General features: G+C 44.7%; 1 protein-coding gene across 2 annotated transcripts in view; it reads left to right on the top strand.

Moving 5' to 3' along the window:
• The window catches only part of PLRG1 (pleiotropic regulator 1), a 126,850-nt gene that overhangs the window by 7,854 nt on the left and 94,343 nt on the right, over positions 1–24,653 (top strand). For both annotated transcript variants that reach the window (XM_029611979.1, XM_029611894.1), the window contains exons 2-3: positions 2,238–2,344; positions 24,032–24,165. In XM_029611979.1, coding sequence (XP_029467839.1) covers positions 2,238–2,344; positions 24,032–24,165 — 241 coding nt within the window. The remainder of the gene's footprint in view (positions 1–2,237; positions 2,345–24,031; positions 24,166–24,653) is intronic.

Raw genomic sequence — 24,653 nt, 5'->3', positions numbered from 1 at the left:
AGAATACAAAAAAGAAAAACATAGTTCTTGGAGCTGCTATCAATTCGTCTACTAACCTAATAGCTCAGGGAGTGGAAGTGGGAGGGTGTACAGATCTGTTATCCAACATAGCTTTCATCTGCCAAGGTTCAAAAAAGATATAATCTTGAGCAGAAAGAACAACTGTATATTTAGCTGTATATTGAAGAGAGAAAGACCCCCCAACGTTAGAATTATATCTCTGAATTGAAAAAACACTTTCCTTCTAGTCTGTGTTTGCTTGCATACAGCAGGAGAGATCCACTCTTTAAGGCCCATAAAGGAATATTTACGATTACTAAAATTAAAATTTTCTCCAATTCAGAAGAACATGTTACTAATAAGATGGCCCTTTCCTTAATCTCTTCAGAGGACTGTTCCAAAAAAAATTAGTAATCTTAAGACTATTAATAGGAGAGAGAGATTCTCTCCTTCCAGACTCAACCTTTACTCTAAAGGGTAAATAATAACTTTAAGGAAAGAAGGAAGAGTCCTCAGACAGACCAAGCCCTTCCTTTAAATATTTCTTCATCAACTCAATGGGAGAGATAAGGGGAGTCCTAGAGAAATTAAAAATACGCAAATTAAATATCTGAGATCTATTCTCAAACATTTCTAAACACCTGTGAATCAAAGCACTATCTTTAACAGCAGCAGTTTTAAAGTCCTGAACAGATGAATTCAGAAGCTCCAGAGCTTGAACGTTAACACCATACTCAATAGTGATAGATTGAACCGCTGCAAGTTGACCTTAAACCAGGTCTGCAGAAATGTTAACCACATCCAGTCTTTTACTTAGAGTTCTCTAGACATGTGATTGCCTTCCATACATCCTCAAAACTTATTACTGCAAGTTTTGTCAAACAAAGTTTTGAGGAGTCCTCAGGATGCTGTTGAGAAGGCACCAAGGACTGAGAACCAATTCCCACATCAGATGTAGAACCATCACTGTTCCTCATAGTTGATAATAAAGGAGGTGGTGGACGATCATTGGGACTCAAGGTGGTTTCCAATTCTGGCTGACCAGGCGTTGCCTCTAGCCCTAAATCTGCCACAAGTGACTCGCCCGACCGAGGCTGCTCTATGGTAGAAAAAAACATAAGGAATAGTTAACTGGGCAGAGGTAGGCACTGGGCCTGAAGAACGGACCTAGCCTCTTCTCTTGATCATAATTCAGAAGAGGAGTAAAGAAGCAAAGCTTCACTGAACTGTGAAAAAAAACAGATACCCTGCAGTAATACAAGAGAACAAGAACATGGCGCATGGGTGCATCTGATTTCTAATTTAGGAAGAGCCCTGGCTGCTGGTGGCACTAGCTGGGCCTGAGAAATGCTCTCTGGGGCTGCCAGCTGCACTCGAGAAGAACCGCTGAGACTCAGGGCTGTGCATTGCTGCCGGGCTGCACACAAGAGGCTGGGAGGGAGGGGGGGGGGTGAGAAAAAGGGAGTTGGTGGGGAGTACCTAGAGGGAAGGGGATGAGGAGAGCAAAAAATAAATAAAGAAAAGAAGACCCCCCCCCCCCAAATAAATAGAACAAAAAGGTGATAAATACATTGAATAATCTGAAAAAGAGAAAAGGCAAAAAAAAAAAAAAATAAAGGAAACATTTCCCCAGCTCTTAAACATTTTTGACTAGCACCTACATTTTCTAAATATTTTTTCCAGCCCTGTTTAAAAGTGGAATTTGCAAGGGTAATTTTGACCAGTGTTTCAAAACAGAGTTGGTAAAATTTTGGTTCCCATGTTATCTGATGGAGTAATAGAAGAGGATTCAGACCAGCTATCGTTTTACCAAGCATGTGTGCATTTAAATATGTCAAAATTGCGCCCTTTGGAAGGGGTGGGAGCTGTGCAGCTTGCCGCAGCATCAGGCCTGGACCTCGCCAGCCTGAAACCGGAGTAAATCTGTCTGATTTGGTTTGCTCTGGGAGGTGAGTAAAAAAAGAACTGGTGGAGTGGTGTTAGAAGACAGACCTGTGGAGCAAGGTAATGAATTGTCTGCGGTAGCTCCTGGTGCATGCTTCAAACACAGTTTAATCGATGCAGGTGAATGCTGTCTTTATGCTGAATGTCTCCTGAACTTTTATGACTATTGCTGTTCAGAAATTTTCCCTTGCTTGCCCTCCAGAGACCAGAAGGATTTGGGTTGGAGTGGAGCTTTCAGTACTGTGTGAACCTCTGTAAGTAAAGAGTCCCTTGTGGCTGTGTTTCCCCTGCAGGATGTGCAGAAACACTCGGTGCACACGCTCGTGTTCAGGTCTCTGAAAAGGACGCATGACATGTTTGTGGCTGATAATGCAAAGCCAATTGAGATGGACGAAGACTGGTAAGACATGAGCAAATGAGTCAGTAGCAAACAGGGAGTCCAGCCATCTGCACTATTCCCTACTACTACTAAATATTTGTAAAGCTCTAGCAGACATACGCAGCACTATACAGATACCTATAAAAAACAGCCCCTGCTCCATGGCGCACATGGTCTAGTCAGGTCAAACATACATGATAATGCAAGAGAAATGTGTAAACTGAATGAAAAATTGAATGAAATTGGAACTTTTCTCCTGTCTAGTTTCTGTTAAGGGCTCTCTCCTTTCATCTGCTTGTTTGGCTTTCACCATAAAACCAGGATACACAACCTCCAGTATTGCTGCTAAGTGTAGGTCAGTTGCTGTGGATGAGAGAGCTATTTCAGTGTTGTGCTTTGATTAACCACTAGACCAAGGGCGGCCAGCTCTGGTCCTTGAGAGTCACAAACAGGCCTGGTTTTCAGGATATCCACAATGAGTATGCTTGAAATGGATTTACATGCACTGCTGCCCCCATTGTATGCAAATATGTCTCATGCATATTTATTGTGGATACATTGAAAACCTGGCCTGTTTGTAGCTCTTGAGGACCAGAGCTGGCCATCCCTACACTATTCACTGTTCAGTCCATGGCTGGCTTCTTCCTCTCATCTATGGGCACTGCGGTAGTTGTACATTCAGCCCAGTGAGCAAGACACTGAACCAGAAAAAGACTGAGGTGGGCTGCAATACTAGTTCCTGGGCCCTCAAGAATGAAGCTTAGTTCTCAGTTATTTGTGGTAAAGAAATGGAGGGCTGGGTGGTGGGAGCAGTGGTGTTTTAAAGAAGTGGCCATGTTTGTATGTACAGGAGGTATTTTGGGGGAGAAATTAGATATTGGTTAGACAGGATAAAAACTGGTAGAGCTGGAGATAGTTTTACTAAGGAATTTCTATCATTTTTTGGTGTAGAAAAATGCATGTTAGCAAATCCAAGTATTTTAAATAGATTTATAAAACCACCTTTCCAAAAAGATGAGTAAGGCAGAGTAACAATCAAAAAACAAAATATACAATAACCGCTGTTTAAAATAGTAAAATATTAACCAACAGAATTGCAGGGTTTACGAGGTAAGCCAAGGAGGAGGCACTTTGGGTTAATTTGAAAAAAGGGAATGCAACACCTATTTATATTTATATTGGTGTAATATAAGAACATATGAACATAAGTCTTGCCATACTGCATCAGGCGAAAGATCCATCAAGCCCAGTATCCTGTTTCCAGCAGTGGCCAATCCAGGTCGCAAGTACCTATCTACCAAGGGGTAGAGAGATTCCAAGCTACTTATCCCAAGAATAAGCAGTGGATTTCTGCAACTCTACCTTAATAATGGTTAATGGACTTTTCCTCCAGGAACTTGTCCAAAACATTTTAAAATGCTGCTAAATTAATAGCTTTCACCACATCCTCTGGCAAGGAATGCCAGAGCTTAATTATGTGTTGAATAAAAAAATATTTCCTCTTATTAGTTTTAAATGTGTTACCTAGTAATTTCATTGTGCGTCTCCTGGTCTTTGTACTTTTCAAAATAGTAAACAACTGATTGTTTACTCTTCCATTCCACTCATCATTTTATAGACCTCTATTATATTCCCCCTCAGCCATCACTTCTCCAAGCTAACGAGTCCTAACCTCTTTAGCCTTTCTTTATTGGGGAATTTTTTCATCCCTTTTATCATTTTGGCTTCCCTTCTCTGTACTTTTTCTAATTCTTCTATATCTTTTTTGAGAGGGGGTGAACAGAACTGCACCACTACTCAAGATGAGCTCGCATCATAGAGTGATACAGAGGCATGATATTCTCAGTTTTTCTCCATTTCTTTCCTAATAATCACTAGCATTATATTTGATTGCTTGGCTGCTGCACACTGAGCAGAAAATTTCAACATATTTTCAACAATGATACCTAGATCCTTTTCCGGAGTGGCGACTCCTAATCTGGAACCTTGCATTATGTAGCTTTAATTTGGGTTATTCTTCCCTAAGTGTATCACTTTGCACTTCTCCACATTAAATTTCATTTGCCATTTGCATGCCCAGTCTCCCAGTTTTGCAATGTGTTCTTGCAATTTCTCACAGTCCTCTTGTTATTTAACAACTTTGAATAATTTTGTGTCATCGGTATATTTGATCACATCATTCTTCACACCTCCATCAGGGAACGTGCCTTCTCCACAGCTGGGCCATCCCTTTGGAACACCCTGCCTCCTGACCTATGCCAGGAACACTACCCACTGACCTTTAAAAAAAACAAACCCCAAAAAACTAAAGACATGGCTTTTCAAACATGCATCATTATATTCTTCATTCTATATTATATTTATTGTGCTCCACATGTTTATTTGTATATTCTATTATTTGTTCTATTCTATTACTATAGCATATATTGTGTTCCTCATATTTATTTTGTATATTTTATTGTTATAACATATATCATTAATCTGTTCCTCTTACTGTTGTGATTCCATATATTTATACCATCACTTAACCGTTCCTTTCTCCATACTCTCGTCCAACCTCCAAGTTTTCAGTAACCCCGTTCATTATAACTTACTTTCCTCCCTTAACTCTATCATTAGCTCTCCAGCTATGATCACTGTTAATGGTAATCCCCCATGTTTGATGTAAACCGACGTGATATGACGTGTCATGAACATCGGGATAGAAAAGAATTAAATAAAATAAATCATTCGTTCCCATTTCCAGGTCATTTGTAAATTAAAAAAAAAACAAAACCCAGTGGTCCCAGAACAGATCTTTCGGGCAGGCCACTGTTCACTTCTCTCCATTGGAAAAATTAACCATTTAGCCTTACTCTCTGTTTTCTTTTAACCAGTTTGCTATCCACAATAGGTCACTGGCCCGATCCCATGACTTTTTAATTTCCTAAGAAGTCTCTCCTCTGGGACTTTGTCACATATTTTCTGAAAATCCAGATATCAACCAGCTCACCTTTATCCACATTTATTTACACCCTCAAAAAAATGTAGCAAATTTGTGAAGCAAGACTTCCCTTGGCTAAATCCAATTTGGTTTTGTCCCATTAAACTATGCTTATCTATATGTTTAGCAGTTTTGTTTTTTATGATAATTTCCACCATTTTGCCTGGCACAGACGACAGACTCACAGGTCTGTAGTTTTCTGGATTACCCCTTGATCCCATTTTAAAAATTGGCATTACATTGGCAACTCTTCAGGTACCTTAGATGATGTTCTGGTAGCATGTCTGCAATTTCATTTCTCAATTCTTTCAGCACTCTGGAATGTATATCATCTGGTCCAGGTGATTTGCTACTCTTTGTCATTGCCCTAGTACATCTTCCAAGATTACAGAGATTTGTCTCAGTTCTTCTGAGTCATTACCTTTGAATATCATTTCTTGCAAAAATGTTGCAAGCAAAGTCTAATAAATACCACTTGTTCAAATGATGGTATCTTACACAGAAAAACCTTTTTACTTAAAGAAAATGGACCATCATAACACCCCGCGGATGCAGAACATAAATCTTATTTGGTATTTTCATCACTAAGAGTCATAAATAATCATCAGAACTTGGAAAAAAATCCTTTTGAAATATTTTTCAGGTTTTTAAAATGCGTATAAAAAATACTTCCCCTTCAATGTGCTTATCAAGCCCGACATGATATTACATTTCGAATGACTGCTTCAAGGTTTCCAATTCATTCTTAGCTGGTATTCATTCTGCGGAATCTACCAGAAGTAGAGAGATAGTGGATGCCCTGCAAGGGGCTCTGTTCAAACAAATGGTAATATAACCCACGAGGGAAAATCCGATACTCGACTTGGTACTCACTAATGGGGAAAATGTGTCTAATGTCCGGGTGGGAGCCCACCTCAGCAGTAGTGATCATCAAACGGTATGGTTTGATATCGCAAATAGGAAGCAAAGAAGTCACACAAAGACCCAGGTTTTGAATTTCAAAAATAGGACTTTGTCGAAATGGGGACATACCTGGATATGGAATTAGAAAACTGGAGAAAATGGGTGAGATGGAATAACAGTGGGCCAAACTAAAAGGAGCAATTACAAAGGCAACAAATCTATATGTAAGAAGAGTAAGCAAAAAGAGCAGCATTCAAGAAATATAAAAGATCCCAAAGTGAGGAACACGGGGAAGAATATTGCTTGAAACTGAGGGAGACAAAGAAGGAAATCAAGAAAGCTAAAAGTCAGGCGGAAGAAAGGATTGCCAAAGAAAGGAGACAAAACATTTTTCAGATGTATCAGAGAAAGGAGAAAGGTCCAAAGTGATATAGTGAAATCGAAAGGTGACAATGATCAGTTTGTGGCACGAGATGAAGAAAAGGCAGAAATATTAAACAAATACTTCAGCTCAGTGTTCACTAAAGAAGATCCTGGAGAGGGTCTTTTGCTGTTTGACAAAACCATTGGTGAAGATGGGGTGCATGAAACTCAGTTTACAAAAGAGAATGTATGGGAAGAGCTAGGAAAACTGAAAGTGGACAAGGCCATAGGGCTGGTTGAGATACATCCCAGGATACTGAGGGAGCTCAGAGATGTGCTGACGGGTCTGCTGCGAAACCTGTTCAATAGATTCCTGGCAACAGGAGTGGTGCCGAGTGATTGGAGAAGAGCGGTGGTGGGTCCCGCTCCATAAGAGTGGGAGCAGAGAGGAGGCTGGAAACTACATGCTGGTTAGCCTCACCTCGGTGGTGGGAAAATTAATGGAGACTCTGCTGAAGGAAAGAATAGTGAACTATCTACACTCAGGAGGATTGCTGGACCCCAGGCTGCATGGATTCACTAGGGGAAGGTCCTGTCAGACAAATCTGATTGATTTTTTTTTGATTGGGTAACTAAAGAACTGGATCAAGGAAGAGCGCTCAACGTGATCTACTTGGATTTCAGCAAAACCTTTGATACAGTCCCGCATTAGAGGCTTGTGAATAAAATGAGAAGCTTGGGAATGAGCGCCAAGGTGATGGCCTGGGTTACAAACTGGTTATCAGACAGAAGGTGAATGGAACCTACTCTGAGGAGAGACCGGTGTTAAGTGGAGTGCCACAAGGATCGGTGTTGGGACCAGATAGGGATAGAAGGTAAAGCTAGTCTATTTGCGGATGATACTAAGATCTGCAACACAGTGGATGCACTGGAAGGAGTAGAGAGAATGAGAAGTGATTTAAGGAAGCTTGAAGAGTGGTCAAAGATATGGCAGCTGGGAAAACTCCAGGGAGGACAACTCAGAACCAATGTCAGGAAATATTTCATCATGGAGAGGGTGGTGGAACTCTGGAATGTCCTTCCGGAGGAGTTGGTAAAGACAAAAGCGGTGAAAGATTTCAAACGGGCATGGGATAAACCCTGTGGATCCCTAAAGGCTAGAGGATAGAAATGAAGAAATGAGTACTTGGGGGTAACTTGCTGGTGTGACGGTTACAATCCTTAACAAATAAGCCATAACTCCATCATTGCTGTCTGCTTCAATGGCAGGGAGAAAGGAGGAAAAAAGAATTTATAGATAGCAAATAACTAGGACATTGAATTTTGCCGACTGGTTAAAATAAACATAGGGGTAACTTGCTGATGTGGCTGTTACTACCCTTAACCAATAAGCCTGAAACTCTTGATGCAATTTCAACATTACTCTCAACTCTAATATTACTCTCTGCTTTTACAGCAGAAGGTAACAGGGAATTGGACTCTTAACAGCAACCAGTAAGGGCCTAACTTTGACAGGCGGAGAAACTGATAAGAATGGGGGACTTGTATGGCTCAACAGAAACTACCGTAATCTTGCTGGGCAGACCGGATGGACTGTTGGTCCTTTTCTGCTGTCATTTTTATGTTTCTATGTTAAGTAGTATATGCACCCACATTGCTATGATGCCGATAAATCACATTTGCGTCTAAAGCTTTCTCTGGAATATTAAAATCAAGAATTAAAAACATATCATAAATAGGACAATCCCAGTTTAACAAAAAAATTCTTATTTGACGCTGGCAGCTTTCATACGCATCAGTCATCTTAAAACAAAGTACCTTCACTATGTCCTTTTTATACACGCGCGCAACACGCGTCACTTGTTCACGTAGAAAACGTCAGAAAGACGTAAAGAGACATGAGCTCAATCAAAAAAGCACATGTGATCTCTTTATTTATTTTTTAAAATATTCCACTTTTTGCATTTTTTTCAGCACTTCAAAGCAGATTACATTCAGGTACTGTGGGTATTTCCCTATCCCCAGAGGGCTAAGTGATTCTTCAGGCTGGAGAAAACCGATATATTGGAGACATCGGCACTAATGAAACCAAGCCACTGGCAGGGCCATCGGTTCCATTGAGGTCGTCAGCTGAAAGGGACGCTGGAGACTGGCTATCGTCTGGCTCCTCCAAGTTGAGGATATTAGATTCCTCATCCTCGACCTCAGCTCCAGGGAATGACTGTTCCGAGCATCAAGGGAAGCTGAAGAAGCATTGGCATTGGACTCTGTCGATGCACAGTGTCGAGCATGGGGATGTACCAGCTTCTGCTGTGATGCCCTGAAGCGACCCCGCTGTGAGGAAAGTCAGTCCTCCATCAATGTCGGGGGTTCACCATGGACTCCATTGATCCCAATGCCAGCCACCGATCCTCCTCTCTGTTCCTAAGAGGATCTGGTTACACCTTCTCCGTCCCAACCTGTTTTGGCATCGGTGATGTTAGAGGAGGAATTAGAGAGGCATGGGCAGCTGGCTGTTGGAAGGTGATGCCGGTGAGGTGTTGCAACACCAGCACAGTCGCTCCTTGAGCCACTGCTGGAATCTTTTTATGCGCTCATTGTCATGTTATCAATCCAGCCGGCACCAGTTCCCAGTGTGGCATTGAGGCCCTGCGGGGCACTGGCATCACCTCCTGCTGATCTGGTCATCATTGCTGCGTCCTCGGAGGAGGAAGCTTCGCATAGACCGGCAAAGACACTGGGGCCTGTCCAGTTCCATTGGTGCCTGCACTGCTGGCCAAAGGCTGAGCATACAGGGTCCCGTCCCCTGTTGATTGACAATGGAGATGAGGGAAAATATAACTACTCGGGGCTGACTCATGCATAATCTGACAATGTTTCTTATGGTCTCCCCTCAGAGCCAACTCCTCCAGATTAACAAGGGAAGTCCCTGCCAGAGGACCTCTCCTTCGCAGGGTTTGTCCGGTTGATAGCGGAGGCCATCCCCTTTCAGTTGATGAATGAAGAGTATGCCAGGCAGAAAATGCTCTATATCCTCCAGTTCATGGCACCTCCCATGGAAATCGTGGCAGTCCTAATGCATAAGATCCTTGTGGCGTTACTGTTGAAGATGTGGAAACACACCCCCACAGTGCCTCCTGTGAACAAGAAGGTGGACACGGTTTATCTTGTCCAAAAGGCTCTATCATTGAACAAGCGTTAGCTGCCCACCAATCGGTGGTCATTGAATCCGCTCTCAAGGCCAAGCGCTCTTGGACCTATTCCTCGACGCCCCCTAGGATGGATCAGAGAGCAATGGATGCTCTTGGGAGAGAGGTGTTCCAGGGAGCAATGATCATTGCCTGCATGGCTGCTTATCAGCTCTACATGAGCCAATATGCATAGGACATCTGGATGCAAGTGCAAGATGAGGCCACGTAACTGCCTTAGCAACCAAGACAAGAGGATCAGTGAACACCAGGAGTTCTTTATTCTGCACAAAACATCATAAAAAGCCCGACACAGGCCGAGTTTTGCTCTTTGAGCTGCTTCAGGGGCTGACAGAACAAAATAAATATAATCACATATGGAAACATAAATGTGAATAAAAATATATAAATGTGAATAAACATATACACCAAACATAGATAATGGAATTATATAAATTATATAAAATCAAAACCACAAACATAATTATTAACGCTTGACAACACTGAGTGACACCTATATTGTAACATAGTCTAGTTATCTAAATAGCTCAAATGCCATTCCTTGTATGAAAGTTAAAAAAAAAGACTACATACGTGCCCATATAAAAATATATGATTGAAAAACTTTGAGATACCTATTATGTCTCCATATAGCAGTTCAGCCTCTTAGGAAATGCTTAAACAATTACCTTCAAGACAAACATTGAGTGATATTAAAACAAATTGTAACCACTTAATGAGACAAAATAAAAACTTGAAACAAAGAATCACTTGGTTGTCTATCTGGAGTTAAAAAGGATTACTCTGAAAAAACTAGCATGCAGACAGGGGCTGATGTGAGGCAAAAAAGTAACTACTATGTCTTCATTAAACAATTAACCATATAAGCGCTGTCATGTTGACGCACAAAAAATCAGACATGAAGAAGAACCTTAAAAAAGTAAGGAATAATTTAAAATACGGCCAGACTCATTTGTAAATAGAGACATGAGACACTAAGTGTAAGAAACGCTGTCATGCCAAATTAAAAACAGCCTCTCGCTGACATGCAGATGGGGACTTAATATAAACAAAAAGGTGAAGCTATAAAGTCATTATGAACTAATGGTTATTCAAGTACAACAAAGTTAACTGAGTGTAAAACTACTATATCTTCATGAAAGTGAATGGCCATAAAAACGCCATCATGTCGAAGTTAACCCGCTGTGTTTTATATGCTAAGGCACTGAAAATCAAACATCAAAAGTCACTTAAAAATATGAAAAAATAAATATTTAAATACTGCATACAGTAAAGAAGTTAGACAAATTTTAAATAGGGGCATAAGGCACTTGTCAGACCGAGTGTAAAAAAAGCTGTCATACAAAGATAAAAAGAAAACGAAAACAGCCTCTCGCTATTTTGTGACTCACCACCACCATTCGATTGCTGCCGCTAACACTTCGGCGACTGGCTCAGCTTTGTCCGAACAGGAGGATGACTGAATAGATGCCAGCATTTGAACGATCTCAGCGATCAAATTTGATACCGGAAATGCCGGGCTGCGCGTCAGGCAGCCTCTTTAAGCACATCCTTTTCGCGCCAGTTTTTTAGAACACCAATAAGGGCTGAAAGTCCAGGAGACAAACCACCGTGTGTGAAGAGTAATATGTGATTAAAAAACATATAAACATCAATGAACCATACACATATGTTACAGATATATAAATAAATACTTAAAAACGGCACGATTACAAATATAATAAATTATTCCAAGGACAGTGTCAAAACCTGAACAAATAAATAGATGAATAAATATACTATATCCAGAGTACTTAATGGTTTAAACAGGAATTTATGAACCTTGTACACACAGTATTGGGGTGCAGTGACTTAAAAAGCGATGTCATGTATCTTAATAACTATAGGTTATTAAAGGGGGATGTCACTGAAATGATGAACCATAAATCATTAGTGTGATACAATCCAGATGACTGTGGTGAAAAGGCAAAAAACACTAGCTTGCTTAAGAACCATAGGGGTAGATTTTTTTAAAAAGCGCGTTCGCGTACTTCTGTTTGCACACCAGGCGCAAACAAAAGTACGCTGGATTTTATAAGATACGCGCGTAGCCGCGCATATCTTCTAAAATCCTGGATCGGCGCGCGCAAGGCTGCCGATTTTGGGCAGCCGGTGCGCGCCGAGCTGCGCAGCCTGTCACTGTTCCCTCCGAGGCCGCTCCGAAATCGGAGCGGCCTCAGAGGGAACTTTCTTTCGCCCTCCCCTCACCTTCCCCTCCCTTCCCCTACCTAACCCACCCCCCCGGCCCTATCTAAAACCCCCCCCCCACCTTTATCCATGGATTTACGCCTCCTGAAGGGAGACGTAAATCCACGCGCGCCAGTGGCCTGCTGGCGTGCCGAGACCCGACCCGGGGGCGGTTCCGGAGGGCGCAGCCATGCTCCCGGAATGCCCCGGGCCGAAACCACGCCCCCGGGCCCGCCCCCAAAACGCCACGTCATTCGGCCCCGCCCCTGACACACACCCTTCCCAAAACCCCGGGACCTACGCGCGTCCCGGGGCTCTGCGCGCGCCGGCGGCCTATGGAAAATAGGCGCCCCGGCGTGCAAGGCCCAGCTCGCGTAAATCCAGGCGGATTTACGCGAGCAGGGCTTTGAAAATCCGCCCAACTATTTTTTAAAACATATAAAAAGATATAAAAAGAGGCAGTAAAAGTAAACAAGAGCAATTTGACCATATGACTTAAAAGGCGATGTATTCATGTGTCTTAATAACTAAAAGTTATTAAAAGGAAATATCACTTAAAATGATAAAACATAAATTATTAAAATGATAAAATCCAGTTCCCTGTACGTACCCTGATCAGTCCAGACACCTGGGTTTTGCCTCCGCACCAGCAGATGGAGACAGAGCAAGATTTGACGGGCTCAGCCACATATAGCAGGGTGCCACCCACAGCCTCTCAGTCTTATTCTGTCTCCAGCAGATGGTGCAGGTGCAGAAGCCACAGCCTCTGGGATCCCCAGGGGAGAAAGGTTTTTGTTTTGTTGGTTTAGTTTAGTCAGGATCTGATTCAGGGATTTCTGAGTTTAAAAAAAAAAAAAAAAAAATTAAAGAAAAAGAAGACAGCCCCTCGTCGTGGGAGCATCCCAGGGGGGTGGAAGGCTCTGAGGGGACCCCCCCTCCCCCGCTCGAGGCCGCTGCTAAGGGTCGAGGACCCGGCCCCTCTGGTTAGCAGCATCGGGGGTGACACCGGGGAGCCCGGTTCACTCACCCCTACTGGAGCAGGCGTCCAGTAACAGGGACAGCGACGGCAAGTAAAATAAATAAATAAAATAAAAGGTGTTTACTTTTGGGACTTGCACGCCAACTCTCTGCTACTTAGTTCGCGGTTTCTTTTGGCTGTACTTTTAGTTTTCTTGCCTTTCGGGGGTCAGCCGGCGGAGGGAGAAGATGCCTCAGGGGTCTTCGTGCCGCGCGCTTATCGCGTGACAGTATCTGTTCTAATTGCGTGCCGGGTGGTGAGGGGCCGTCTGATACCGGTCGGGGGGCCGGCCTCGGACGCCGTGTTTGCCGGCGCGCGCTGGGCAGAGTGCTGCGGGCAGGCCATTTTAGATTCCTTTCGGGAGGCCACGCGGACGGCTATGGGGGATGGCCCAATGCCTCCCGCGCTTTCTCCACAGCAGCGACCGTCCCAGGGGGGCTGCCTCTCCTTTGCCAGAGAATAGCCTGGGGGAGGCATCTTCTTCATCTGAATCATCTTTTTCATCTGACTTTGTGCTTCTGCTGCACAAAGTCCTTAAAAGGAAGGCAGGAAAGAAGTTGGCTCCTGGGGGACTAGGGCTGCAGCCAAAGTCCCGGAAGAGGCGGACAAGAGAGAGGTCCAGAGGGGCTCGGACCCGCCCAAAGATAAGCGGCCATTACGGTCTGTCCCTCAGGAAACGGACACGGAGTCCACGTCTCAGGATGAGACAGATCCGCTCATAAGACCCCTGGGGGGGCCAACGAGGTGGATGGGGAGGTGCCGGCTCAGCCTGGTACCAGCAAAGGAACTCCAGAGGTGGAAGGTGATGACCCGAAGGTGATACGGCTCTTTAAGAAGGATGAACTGGCTCCGTTCATTCCGGCCATTCTTCAGGAGCTCGGCTTGGAAGTTCCACCAGTGGAGTCCCGGCCGGGAGCCAAAATGGATCCGGTTTTGTTGGGCCTCAGTGGTCCGATGGTGGCTTTTCCATTCCACTTTTCGGCGACAGACATACTGTTCCGGGAATGGGACACTCCGGAATTAGGTCTGAAGGTGAGTAAGGCCATGGATAAACTATATAATCGCTTCCAGAGGACACCTTGGAGCTTCTCCGCCTCCCTGGAGTGGATGCAGCGGTGTCGGCCGTGACAAAGAGGTCGACGATTCCAGTCACGGGGGCTGCAGCCCTTAAGGACGTACAGGATAGGAAGCTGGAGCTCCAACTTAAGAAGGTTTTTGAAGTCTCTGCTCTAGGTGTCCGCGCAGTGATATGTAGTAATTTTGCCCTGAGGGAGGGCCTGCGCTGGGCCCAGCAGCTCCAGGCCAATGCTGATCTCTCAGAAGAAGCTGCTCAGGCGAATTGTTTGGAGGCGGTGATCGCTTCAGCGCGGATGCTTTGTATGACCTTTTGCGCACATCGGCCAGATCTATGGTCTCTGTGGTTTCCATGCGCCGTCTCCTTTGGCTTCGGAATTGGGCAGCGGATGGCTCTTCTAAGACCCACCTTGGCTCCCTTCCGTTCAAGGGGAAGTTGTTGTTTGGCAAACAGTTGGATGATCTGATGCAATCGCTCGGAGAAAACAAGGCTTTTAAGATGCCTGAGGACAGGCCTAGGCCTCGGAGCTCCTTTTCCAATAGGACCCGGTTCCGGGGGAACAGGAAGTCTCATCCAGCGAGGTCTTCAGGATCGTCTTACCATACAAGCTCGTCATGGCAGCCGTCTTGGCCTCAGTCCTTTCGTGGCAGAAGATTTGGGAAGCAAAGTGGTCCTCCATCGGGAACAGGGGCTAAGACTTCCCAATGAAAATCATTTGGTCCATTCCTCTCAGCAGGTTCCTCACCCGGTGCCAAACGTGAGAGCCAGGCTGGCTCTATTTGTCAAGGAATGGACCAAAATAACGTCGGACCAGTGGGTCCTCACCGTGATAAGTCAAGGTTACACTTTAGATTTTGTACAGATTCCTACAGACAAGTTTCTCGACTCACCTTGCGAGTACCGAGAGAAGCGAGTGGCAGTGCAGGACACTCTACAGCGCCTGGAGGACTTGGGAGCCATAATCCCCGTGCCTCACGGGCAACAACGCAAGGGCTGATACTCCATTTACTTCATAGTACCCAAAAAGGAGGGAACATTCAGACCAATATTAGACTTGAAGAGGGTCAACATGTGTCTTCGGATTCTGCGCTTCAAAATGGAGACGATTCGGTCGGTTGTTGCCTCAGTTTGACCAGGCGAATTCCTGGCTCTCTGGATCTCATGGAAGTGTATCTCCATATAGGCATTCAGCCGTCTTATCAGAGGTTTCTCAGGTTCTGCATTCTGGGCAGGCACTATCAATTCAGAGCTCTCCCTTTCGGCCTCGCTACCGCTCCTTGTACGTTTACCAAAGTGATGGTAGTGGTGGCGGCTCAACTCCGGAGAGAGGGGTTTCTGGTGCACCCCTACTTGGACGATTAGTTGATTCGGGTGAAGTCCGAGTTGCAGTGTCAGAAGGCAGTCACCAGGGTCCTCCAGCTCTTGCGCTCTCTCGGATGGGTGGTCAATCTTGCCAAGAGTTGTTTGACCCCTATTTAGTCCTTGGAGTTTCTGGGAGCTCTGTTCGACACAAGGCAGGGCAAAGTGTTTCTCACCAAGGAGCGAGTGGTCAAGCTACAGTGTCAAGTGAGGCACCTATTGTCCCTACAGATGCCTCAAGTGCGGGATTACCTGACGGTCTTGGGCTCCATGGCGTCCATGCTAGCTTTGGTGCCCTGGGGCTTCGCTCATCTACGTCCTTTGCAATCAGCATTGCTGTCCTGCTGGAAGCCGGTGTCAGAACAATTCCATCTGCTGCTTCCGCTCACGGACCAGGCGAGAGCCAGTCTCCACTGGTGGCTGGTGTCAGATCATCTGACATGTGGAGTGTCCCTGGTCATGCCCGACTGGACGGTAGTCACCACAGATGCCAGTCTCTCCGGCTGGGGAGCGGTCTGACTTGGACATTCAGTGCAGGGACAGTGGTCAAGGGCACAATCTCAGTGGTCCATCAATCGCTTGGAGACCAGGGCAGTGGCTCTGGCGCTGCAATCCTTCCTCCCGCTGATTCGGGGGAAGGCGGTCAGAGTATTGTCGGACAATGCAACTACCGTGGTGTACATCAATCACCAGGGTGGGACAAGGAGTCAGTTAGTGGCGATGGAGGCGCGACGTTTGATGTGCTGGGCGGAGCGGAATCTCAGCAACCTTGTGGTGTCTCACATCGCCGGGGTAGAAAGTGTTCAGGCGGACTTCCTCAGTCGGCATCATCTAGATCCCAGAGATGGGCACTAGCGGAGGAAGCGTTTCACCTCATCTGCGAAAGGTGGGGCACGCCACACATGGACCTGATGACCACCTTTCAGAACGCAAAGGCTCCGCGATTTTACAGCTGACGGAGAGAGAGGAGGGCCGAAGGGGTCGATGCGCTAGTTCTTCCATGGCCCACAAACGTGTTACTGTACGTGTTCCCTCCCTGGCCTCTGATAGGCAAGGTGCTTCGGCGCATAGAACTGCATCCGAAGGACCTGATTCTGGTGGCGCCGGAATGGCTGTGGCGTCCGTGGTTCGTGGATCTACTCCACTTGGCGGTCGAGCCACCCCTTCGCTTTCGGTAGTCCACAGCTCTTCTTCATCAGGGCCCCATTTGTTTGGAGGCAGCGGATCACTTCTGTCTCGTGGCATTGCTTTTGAAAGGCAACGCTTGAAGAATAAAGGGTATTCTGATGCGGTGGTAGCCACGTTGTCGAGGTCTAGGAAACAGTCTACGTCCTTAGCCTACGTTCGGGTCTGGGCGTTGTGTGAAGACTGGTGTAGGGATCACAGTGTGGATCCTACGAGAGCTTCAGTGTCCGATGTCTTAGCTTTTCTTCAGGCTGGTCTCTCTAAAGGTCTCTCTTGTAGTACCCTTCGGGTCCAGGTGGCGGCGCTTGGTTGTCTTAGAGGTAAGGTACACGGGGGTGCTTTGGCTTTACACCCAGATGTCGCTCGTTTTCTTCGGGGGGCTAAGCATTTACGTCCTCCGTTACGCCATCCTTGTCCATCCTGGAACCTCAATTGGGTGCTTTCGGCCTTATGATCATCGCCTTTTGAGCCTATCAAGCGGGCGACGCTAAAGGATCTTTTGCTAAAAGTGGTGTTCCTCATCGCGATTACTTCGGCTAGGCGAGTATTGGAATTGCAGGCCCTGTCGTGCAGGGAGCCGTTCTTATGGATCTCAGATTCAGAGGTATCCTTGAGGATGGTTCCTTCCTTTGTGCCTAAGGTGGTGTCAGCTTTTCACTTGAATCAGTCGATTGAGCTTCCCTCTTTTCCTGAAGGGGAGCGGGCGGATCCTAGGGTGAGAGATTTACGGAAACTGGATGTTCACAGGGTCCTACTTCGATATCTTGAGGTTACGAATCCCTTCCGCGTCTCTGACCATCTATTTGTCTTGTGTACTGGTCCAAAGAGGGGATGTGTGGCTTCCAAAACCACGATCGCTCGCTGGCTCAAGGAGGCCATTGGTTCTGCATACTTGCTGCGGGGGCACCCTGTCCCCGTGGGCCTTCGGGCTCACTCTACGCAGTCTCAGGCCGCTTGTTGGGCGGAATCTTCGCAGTTGTCGCCTCAGGAAATTTGTAGGGCGGCTACTTGGAAGTCGTTGCATACTTTTGCAGGACATTACTACTTAGATGTTCAAGCCTCAGCTTCGGGTGGTTTTGGTGAGGGAGTGCTCCGAGCGGGACTCTCTGGTTCCCACCCTCAGTAACTTGGCTCTGGTACATCCCAGGTGTCTGGACTGATCCGGGTACGTATAGGGAAAGGAAAATTAGTTTATTACCTGATAATTTTCGTTCCTGTAGTACCATGGATCAGTCCAGGGACCCACCCGTGTCTGTGTGTGTACTCGGAAGTAACGGAGAGTCCGTTCGTGGATTCATTTTTTCCTTAATATTTGTTGTATTATCGTTCACTCCTTTGGTTCTGGGAGTTTTGTTCCAGTTGGGGGTTTGAACTTGGGCCTTGTTTGGGTGAAACATAGGTAGTCTGGTTGTTTGTTCCATTCTGCTTTGACATTACTTAAGACTGAGAGGCTGTGGGTGGCACCCTGCTATATGTGGCTGAGCCCGCCAAATCTTGCTCTGTCTCCATCTGCTGATGCGGAGGCAAAACCCAGGTGTCTGGACTGATCCGTGGTACTACAGGAACGAAAATTATCAGGTAAGAAACTAATTTTCCTATAACTATAGTAAAAAGGCAAAAAAAAAACCTAAATTCTTTAAAAACCATATAAAAAGAGGCAGTTAAAAACAAAAACAATGTGACGATTTGTCTGAACAATGATAAGTCAATAAAATCAAGATAATAAATAGAATATGATCATTAAAAACAAAAAGAAGATAAAAAAAAAACTAAGGTAATAAATAAAGTATGATCATTATAAAAATATTTATAAAAAAACAGAAAAATCTAACTCATTGTTAAGACCATTTGGTGATATTGTATTGAAATCAAAGATGAATTTTTGTTCTATTCTCTAAAGATTCTGGTCATAAGTTCCTCCTCTCCAATTCTTATTCACTTTCTTGATAGCACAATATCTATATTCATCAAATTTATGTCCTGCCTCAATACTATGTGCTACTAGTGGTTTCCCATCGACCTTTCTATTAACTGCTCTCTTGTGCTCAATTATACGTTTGTGCAGAGGTCTAATGGTCTTGCCTACATACATCTTTTTACATGGGCAGATGGCCACATATATCACACCATCACTCCTACAGTCTGTAAAACAATTCAAAAAATATTCTTTTTTGTGCGTCAACTTGACAGCGCTTATATGGTTAATTGTTTTATGAAGACATAGTAGTTACTTTTTTGCCTCACATCAGCCCCTGTCTGCATGCTAGTTTTTTCAGAGTAATCCTTTTTAACTCCAGATAGACAACCAAGTGATTCTTTGTTTCAAGTTTTTATTTTGTCTCAGTAAGTAGTTACAATTTGTTTTAATATCACTCGATGTTTGTCTTGAAGGTAATTGTTTAAGCCTTTCCTAAGAGGCTGAACTGCTATATGGAGACAAACCACCAGCAATACACATAATAGGTATCTCAAAGTTGTTTAATTATATATTTTTATATGGGCACGTATGTAGTCTTTTTTTTTTTTTTTTTTAACTTTTATACAAGGAATGGCATTTGAGCTATTTAGATAACTAGACTATGTTACAATATAGGTGTCACTCAGTGTTGTCAAGCATTAATAATTATGTTTGTGGTTTTGATTTTATATAATTTATATAATTTCATTATCTATGTTTGGTATATATGTTTTTATTCACATTTATATATTTTTATTCACATTTATGTTTCCATATGTGATTATATTTATTTTGTTCTGTCAATCCCTGAAGCAGCTCAAAGAGCGAAACTCGGCCTGAGTCGGGCTTTTTATGATGTTTTGTGCAGAATAAAGAACTCCTGGTGTTCACTGATCCTCTTGTCTTGGTCGCTACTGCAATATTGGATCAGTTTCCGGTCTGTTGTTTTGGACCAAGCAACTGCCTTAGCAGTATCAAGGCATACTCCAGTCACTGGAACATAAGGGCCTGGAATGTGGAAAACACAAGGTCCACTCAAGTGTTTTCAAAATACCATCGAGGGTCTCTGCAGCAGGAATAAACACTCGCAGACTCACATGGCTGCGGGCCTCAGATCTCAGACCAAAGATACAGGAACAACTCACTAACGTGCTGTGCATTGGCAAGAATCTTTTCAGAGATCAGGTCAAGGATGCAATGGCCCAAATCCAGGGCCAGCATGCGACCCTTCAACAGCACTCTGGACCCACTCTCCTCATCCAGGATTTTGTCAAGGTCTGGACCGAGGAAGTCCTCCTTCTGCCCAAGGAAGTACTATCCTCCAGCACCTTGTTCTCGTCAGTCTCATCAGGGCTTCCTTGACCGCTCCAGGCAATATACAGCCTCGAACCCCCACCGCATCTCAGTCAACTCCAGGAATGGGTTTTGACTGGATCTTAGGGAACATAGCCCAGTTGTCTGTACCCGGGAAGGTAGGTCTGACAGTTGGAGGAAGACTACGGTAGTTTGCAAACCAGAGGCTCAGCATAACCTTGGACAAGTGGGTTTTATCTATCGTCCGCCAAGGGTACTGATTGAACTTATTGGATGCCCCATCAAATTGCCCCCAAGCCCATTCTGGGCCCCAGTAATGCATCAGGTAGTACTAGTAACGGAGCTCTCCTCCCTCTTAATGACTAGAGCGGTTGAACCCGTTCCATGAGGGCAAAGAGGGCAGGGATTTTATTTCTGGCACTTCCTGATACCAAAGAAAACGGTGACATCGTCCCATCCTAGACCTAAGGACCCTCAACAAATTCATCACAGAAATGTTCAAGATGGTTTCCCTGGGCACCCTAATCCCTTTCTTACAAAAAGTGGACTGGCTATGCTTCCTGGATCTGAAAGATGCGTATACCCATACTGAGATTTTCCCAAGTCACCAGACGTATCTCAGATTTGTTGTAGGAAAACAGCATTTCCAGTATCGTGTGCTGCCATTTGGCTTGTGTCAGCCCCACATGTCTTTACAAAATGCCTAGCTGTGATGGTGGTGCACCTTCATGGACTGGGAGTTCGTTTTCCGTATCTGGGTTGGTCAAGAACACTTATCCATCAGCGATTGACTAGTCCATGCACTCGATCATCCGGGTTTGTCATCAGCTACCTGAAGTCCCATCTCAACCCATCACCTCAATTGGACTTTATTGGAGCTCTGGTAGACACGGCTCAAGCCAGGGTCTTCTTACCTCGACAAAAGGCCATCACTCTGATGGCCATTGTTTCGGAGATATAACAGAGCCAGCAGGCGTCAGCTTGGCACATGTTGAGGCTGTTGGGCCAGTTGGCTATGACAGTTCATGTCACTCCCTTGGCACATTTACACATACGAAAGGCCCAGTGAGTGGACCATGAGGTCGCAGTGACAGGCCAGGAAGAATCTCCAGGATCGCATCCAAGTCTCTTCGTTCTCCAGGATTGTCCTGGTGGTGAGTAATTTCAAATCTGGAGCAAGGGATCTCCTTCCAAAGTCGTCCTACCTAAATTGTCCTAACCACAGATGCATGTATTCTGGGTTGGGGAGCTCATGTAGATGGGCTCAGCACCCAGAGTCTATGCTCTGCCCAGGAACATCTTTGTCAAATCAATTTCCTGGAGCTCCAGGCTATCAGGTATGCGCTATGGGCTTTCAGAGATCAGCTGTCCAAAAATATTGTCCTGATCCAAACTGACAACCAATCGGCAAAGAGGTACGTCAACAAGCAGGGAGGTACAGATATGGTCGTGGGCCATCTCCTACAGGATGGTGCTCAGGGTCACGTATCTGACTGGAACGGAGAACTTGATAGTGGACAGACAGAGGCACGCCTTCAGACTTCACGAATGGTCTCTGGATCAAGGGGTCGTGAATCGCATCTTCCACCTCTGGGGAAGCCTGGAGGTGGATCTCTTTGCAGCGCCTTGGGAACAGGAAGGTTCCTCAGTTCTGTTTCCTGTACAGGACACCGGGCAAACCAGCCACGGATGCCTTTGCCTGTCATTGGGACGAGAGGCTCCTGTTTGCATATCCTCCAGCTCTACTGACAGCGAAGTCTATTTTGAAGCTTTGCAAGGACAAAGGGAATATGATTCTCATAGCCCCTCATTGGCCGAGAGGGTATGGTTTCCACTCCTCCAGGAAACCACTCAATCTCTCAGAAGATGTCTCAGTTCCTAGAAAGTCCTATGGACTAAAGTAGAGGAGGTTTTCTGTGTGGTGTGAGCAGAAGGTCTTAGATTTATTTATCTGATTTTTATATTCCACTTTTTGGCACTTAATAGCGGATTTCATTTAGGTACTGTAGTTATTTCTCTGTTCCCAGTGAGCTCAAAATCTTTTTGTACCTGAGGCAATGGAGGAGCAGCATGGGATTTGAACCCTGTCTCCCTGGTTCAAATTCCACTGCTCTAACCATTAGGCGGCTACTCCATTGCAATGTTCTTATGTTGTTATGTTCCTGCTCCTCACAAAAACTGCTTGACTATTTTGTACAGCTATCAATAGCTGGCTTGAACACCAACTCCATTAGATTTCATTTAAGTGCTATTGGCATATATCACTGTGGTGTAGATGGTGTCCCCATTTCTGTACAGCAAATAGTTGTATGCTTCATGCGGGGCCTGTTTCAATTGTCAACTCCCCTAAGGCCTCTCGCTGTGTCTTAGAACCTCAGTGTGGTGTTAGTTCAGCCAATGAAAGCTCCATTTGAGCCTCTGCACTCCTGGGCCTTGAAGTACCTGACCTGGAAGGTCATATTTTTGGTGACAGTCACTTCAGCACGTAGGGGCAGTGAGCTGTAGGCCTTAGGGATTTATTCATCTTGCACAAAGTTTTTTCATGACATGGTCATCCTATGTACACACCCTAAGTTCCTGCCTAAGGTGGTGTCAGACTTCCCTTTTATCCAGTCCATCGTCCCACTAACATTTTTTCCCAGGCCCCATTCACACCAAGGCAAACAAGCCCTGTGCAGTTTGGACTGCAAAAGAGCTTTAGCTCCTATCTGGAGTGGATAGAAGCCCAAAGACAGTCCACCCAACTTTTTGTTTCTTTTGATAGGAATAAGTTGGGTGTCGCCATTGCCATACAGATGCTTTCTAATTGGCTAACAGACTGCATCTCCTGTTATGCCCAGGTGGGATTGCATCTTGGGGGGTCATGTTAACGCTCGCTCTGTTAGAGCCATGGCAGCATGAGTGGCCTACTTGCAAGTTGTTCCCATAGAGGAGATCTGCTGAGCTCTGCGACATGGAGTTCCCTCCACATATTCACAACACATCACATTGGCTGATGCGATAGTAGGTTTGGCTAGTCTATCCTTTGGAATTTGTTTGAGATGTTGAATCCAACTCTGTAATCGCCTAGGGCCCGTTTTTGTTCAGGCTACCCTCCTGCTGTTACCAACAAAACTAGTTGTTGTACCCGTTAGCACTTATTTTAGTGTTTTGATGGTCCCCTTTTACGTTGGGGGGGGGGACGCAGTCTGCAGCTAGGGATTCACCAGTGTGTGAGGACTGCCATCCTGCTTGTCGGAGAAAGCAGAATTGCTTTCCTGTAACAGGTGTTCTCCATGGACAGCAGGATGTCAGTCCTCATGAAACCTGCCCGCCACCCCACAGAGTTGGGTTTCCACTACGTGAGTTTCTTCTCCTTTATAATTTTATCCTTGATATCTATATTATAAGACTGAAGGGGACCTCCGTGTGGACGTGTGGTATAATGCATGCCTGAGCATGAGTTCTAGAAACTTTGACATAAGTTTTCCATGCCGGGCTCCATCTGATAATGTCATTCGTGTGAGGACTGATATCCTGCTGTCCTCTGAGAACACCTGTTACAGTAAGCAACTCTGCTTTCAACCAGAGTATAATACATAAAAATCAATTTAAAAAAATTAAAGCAAAACTATCAATTTCAAGAAAATTTAAGTTAAGAATAGGAAAATTAAGATTTTTCTAAGGCTCAAAAATTAGTCTTCTGTGAACAACCAGAATTAAATAAACAACAAATATAACAGAATCTTATGAATGAGATTTGTTTGAAAAGCTGACATAAACGGGACAATGTAGTGTAATGTAATAGGGTGCCTGAAAGTGTCTACAAAGTGCACATGCCCTGTCTGTTTGGAAATTTCCTTTGAAAATCTGCATTAAATTCTCATTGAATCAGCAGATTTCTGTTTATCAGAATGCTGAGAACTGGAATAGAATTTGACAAGCTTCTGCTGCTTCTAGAGTGTATCATTTTTGATTTCTTAATGGAACCAACTCTTGGAATAAAATGTCATCTGAAGAGAGTGCACAGAATACAGCCTCTGACCAGTTATTTATAAAAATGCTAGTTCTTTAACGACCAGAGCTGTGTAGCTGAAGGATTGGGTTTGTTGCTTACTTGTGATTTCCTGTTTGCAGCCACAAGGTGAAGATGACAATTAAGCTGCACACAGAGTATGGACCTGTACTGCACATGCCTATCCAGAGGGAGATTCGTGAAAAGGGGCTGCACAGTGTGGGGGACCCCTATGAGGTCTATTCTGCATTGCATGGTTTGTTCACAGCTCGTGGAAATTACCAGAATCCCTTTGCTAAATCTCTATTCCTCCGTGCTGACAGTCTGAGCTTTCTCTAAGAGAAGTCTTGTAATTTGATGTGAAAGCTTTTTGCTACATGTGCCTTAGCTTCTTAAGTAAATAAATAGAAAACTTTTCAAAACTATTGTGGGTGCTAAATATAACACAAATTATCGCTCCCTAGACACAATGAGGAGTGTGCTCCATATTGGGGGTGTTCAAGCACCCCCTGCTCCCACAAAACTGGCATCTATGAGTAAATGTATTAATCCTAAAATATATTAAGAAACATGTTAATGTTCTGCTTCAATAAATATATAATAAAAATTCCATGGAGAGAGCTCACATGTAGCCTACCTTTTATCTTTTGATATATCTTGTCCTCTTTGTCTTCCTGTTTTCTATTCTACGTAAAGTCTACGGTTTGAAAGATTTTTGAAAACCTGGAGTACCAAATAATCTGA

This window comes from Rhinatrema bivittatum, chromosome 1 (assembly GCF_901001135.1).
Source record: "Rhinatrema bivittatum chromosome 1, aRhiBiv1.1, whole genome shotgun sequence".
NCBI lineage: Eukaryota > Metazoa > Chordata > Amphibia > Gymnophiona > Rhinatrematidae > Rhinatrema > Rhinatrema bivittatum.
Note: the sequence above shows the minus strand (reverse complement) of the source record. Positions and strands in the feature narration are given on the sequence as shown.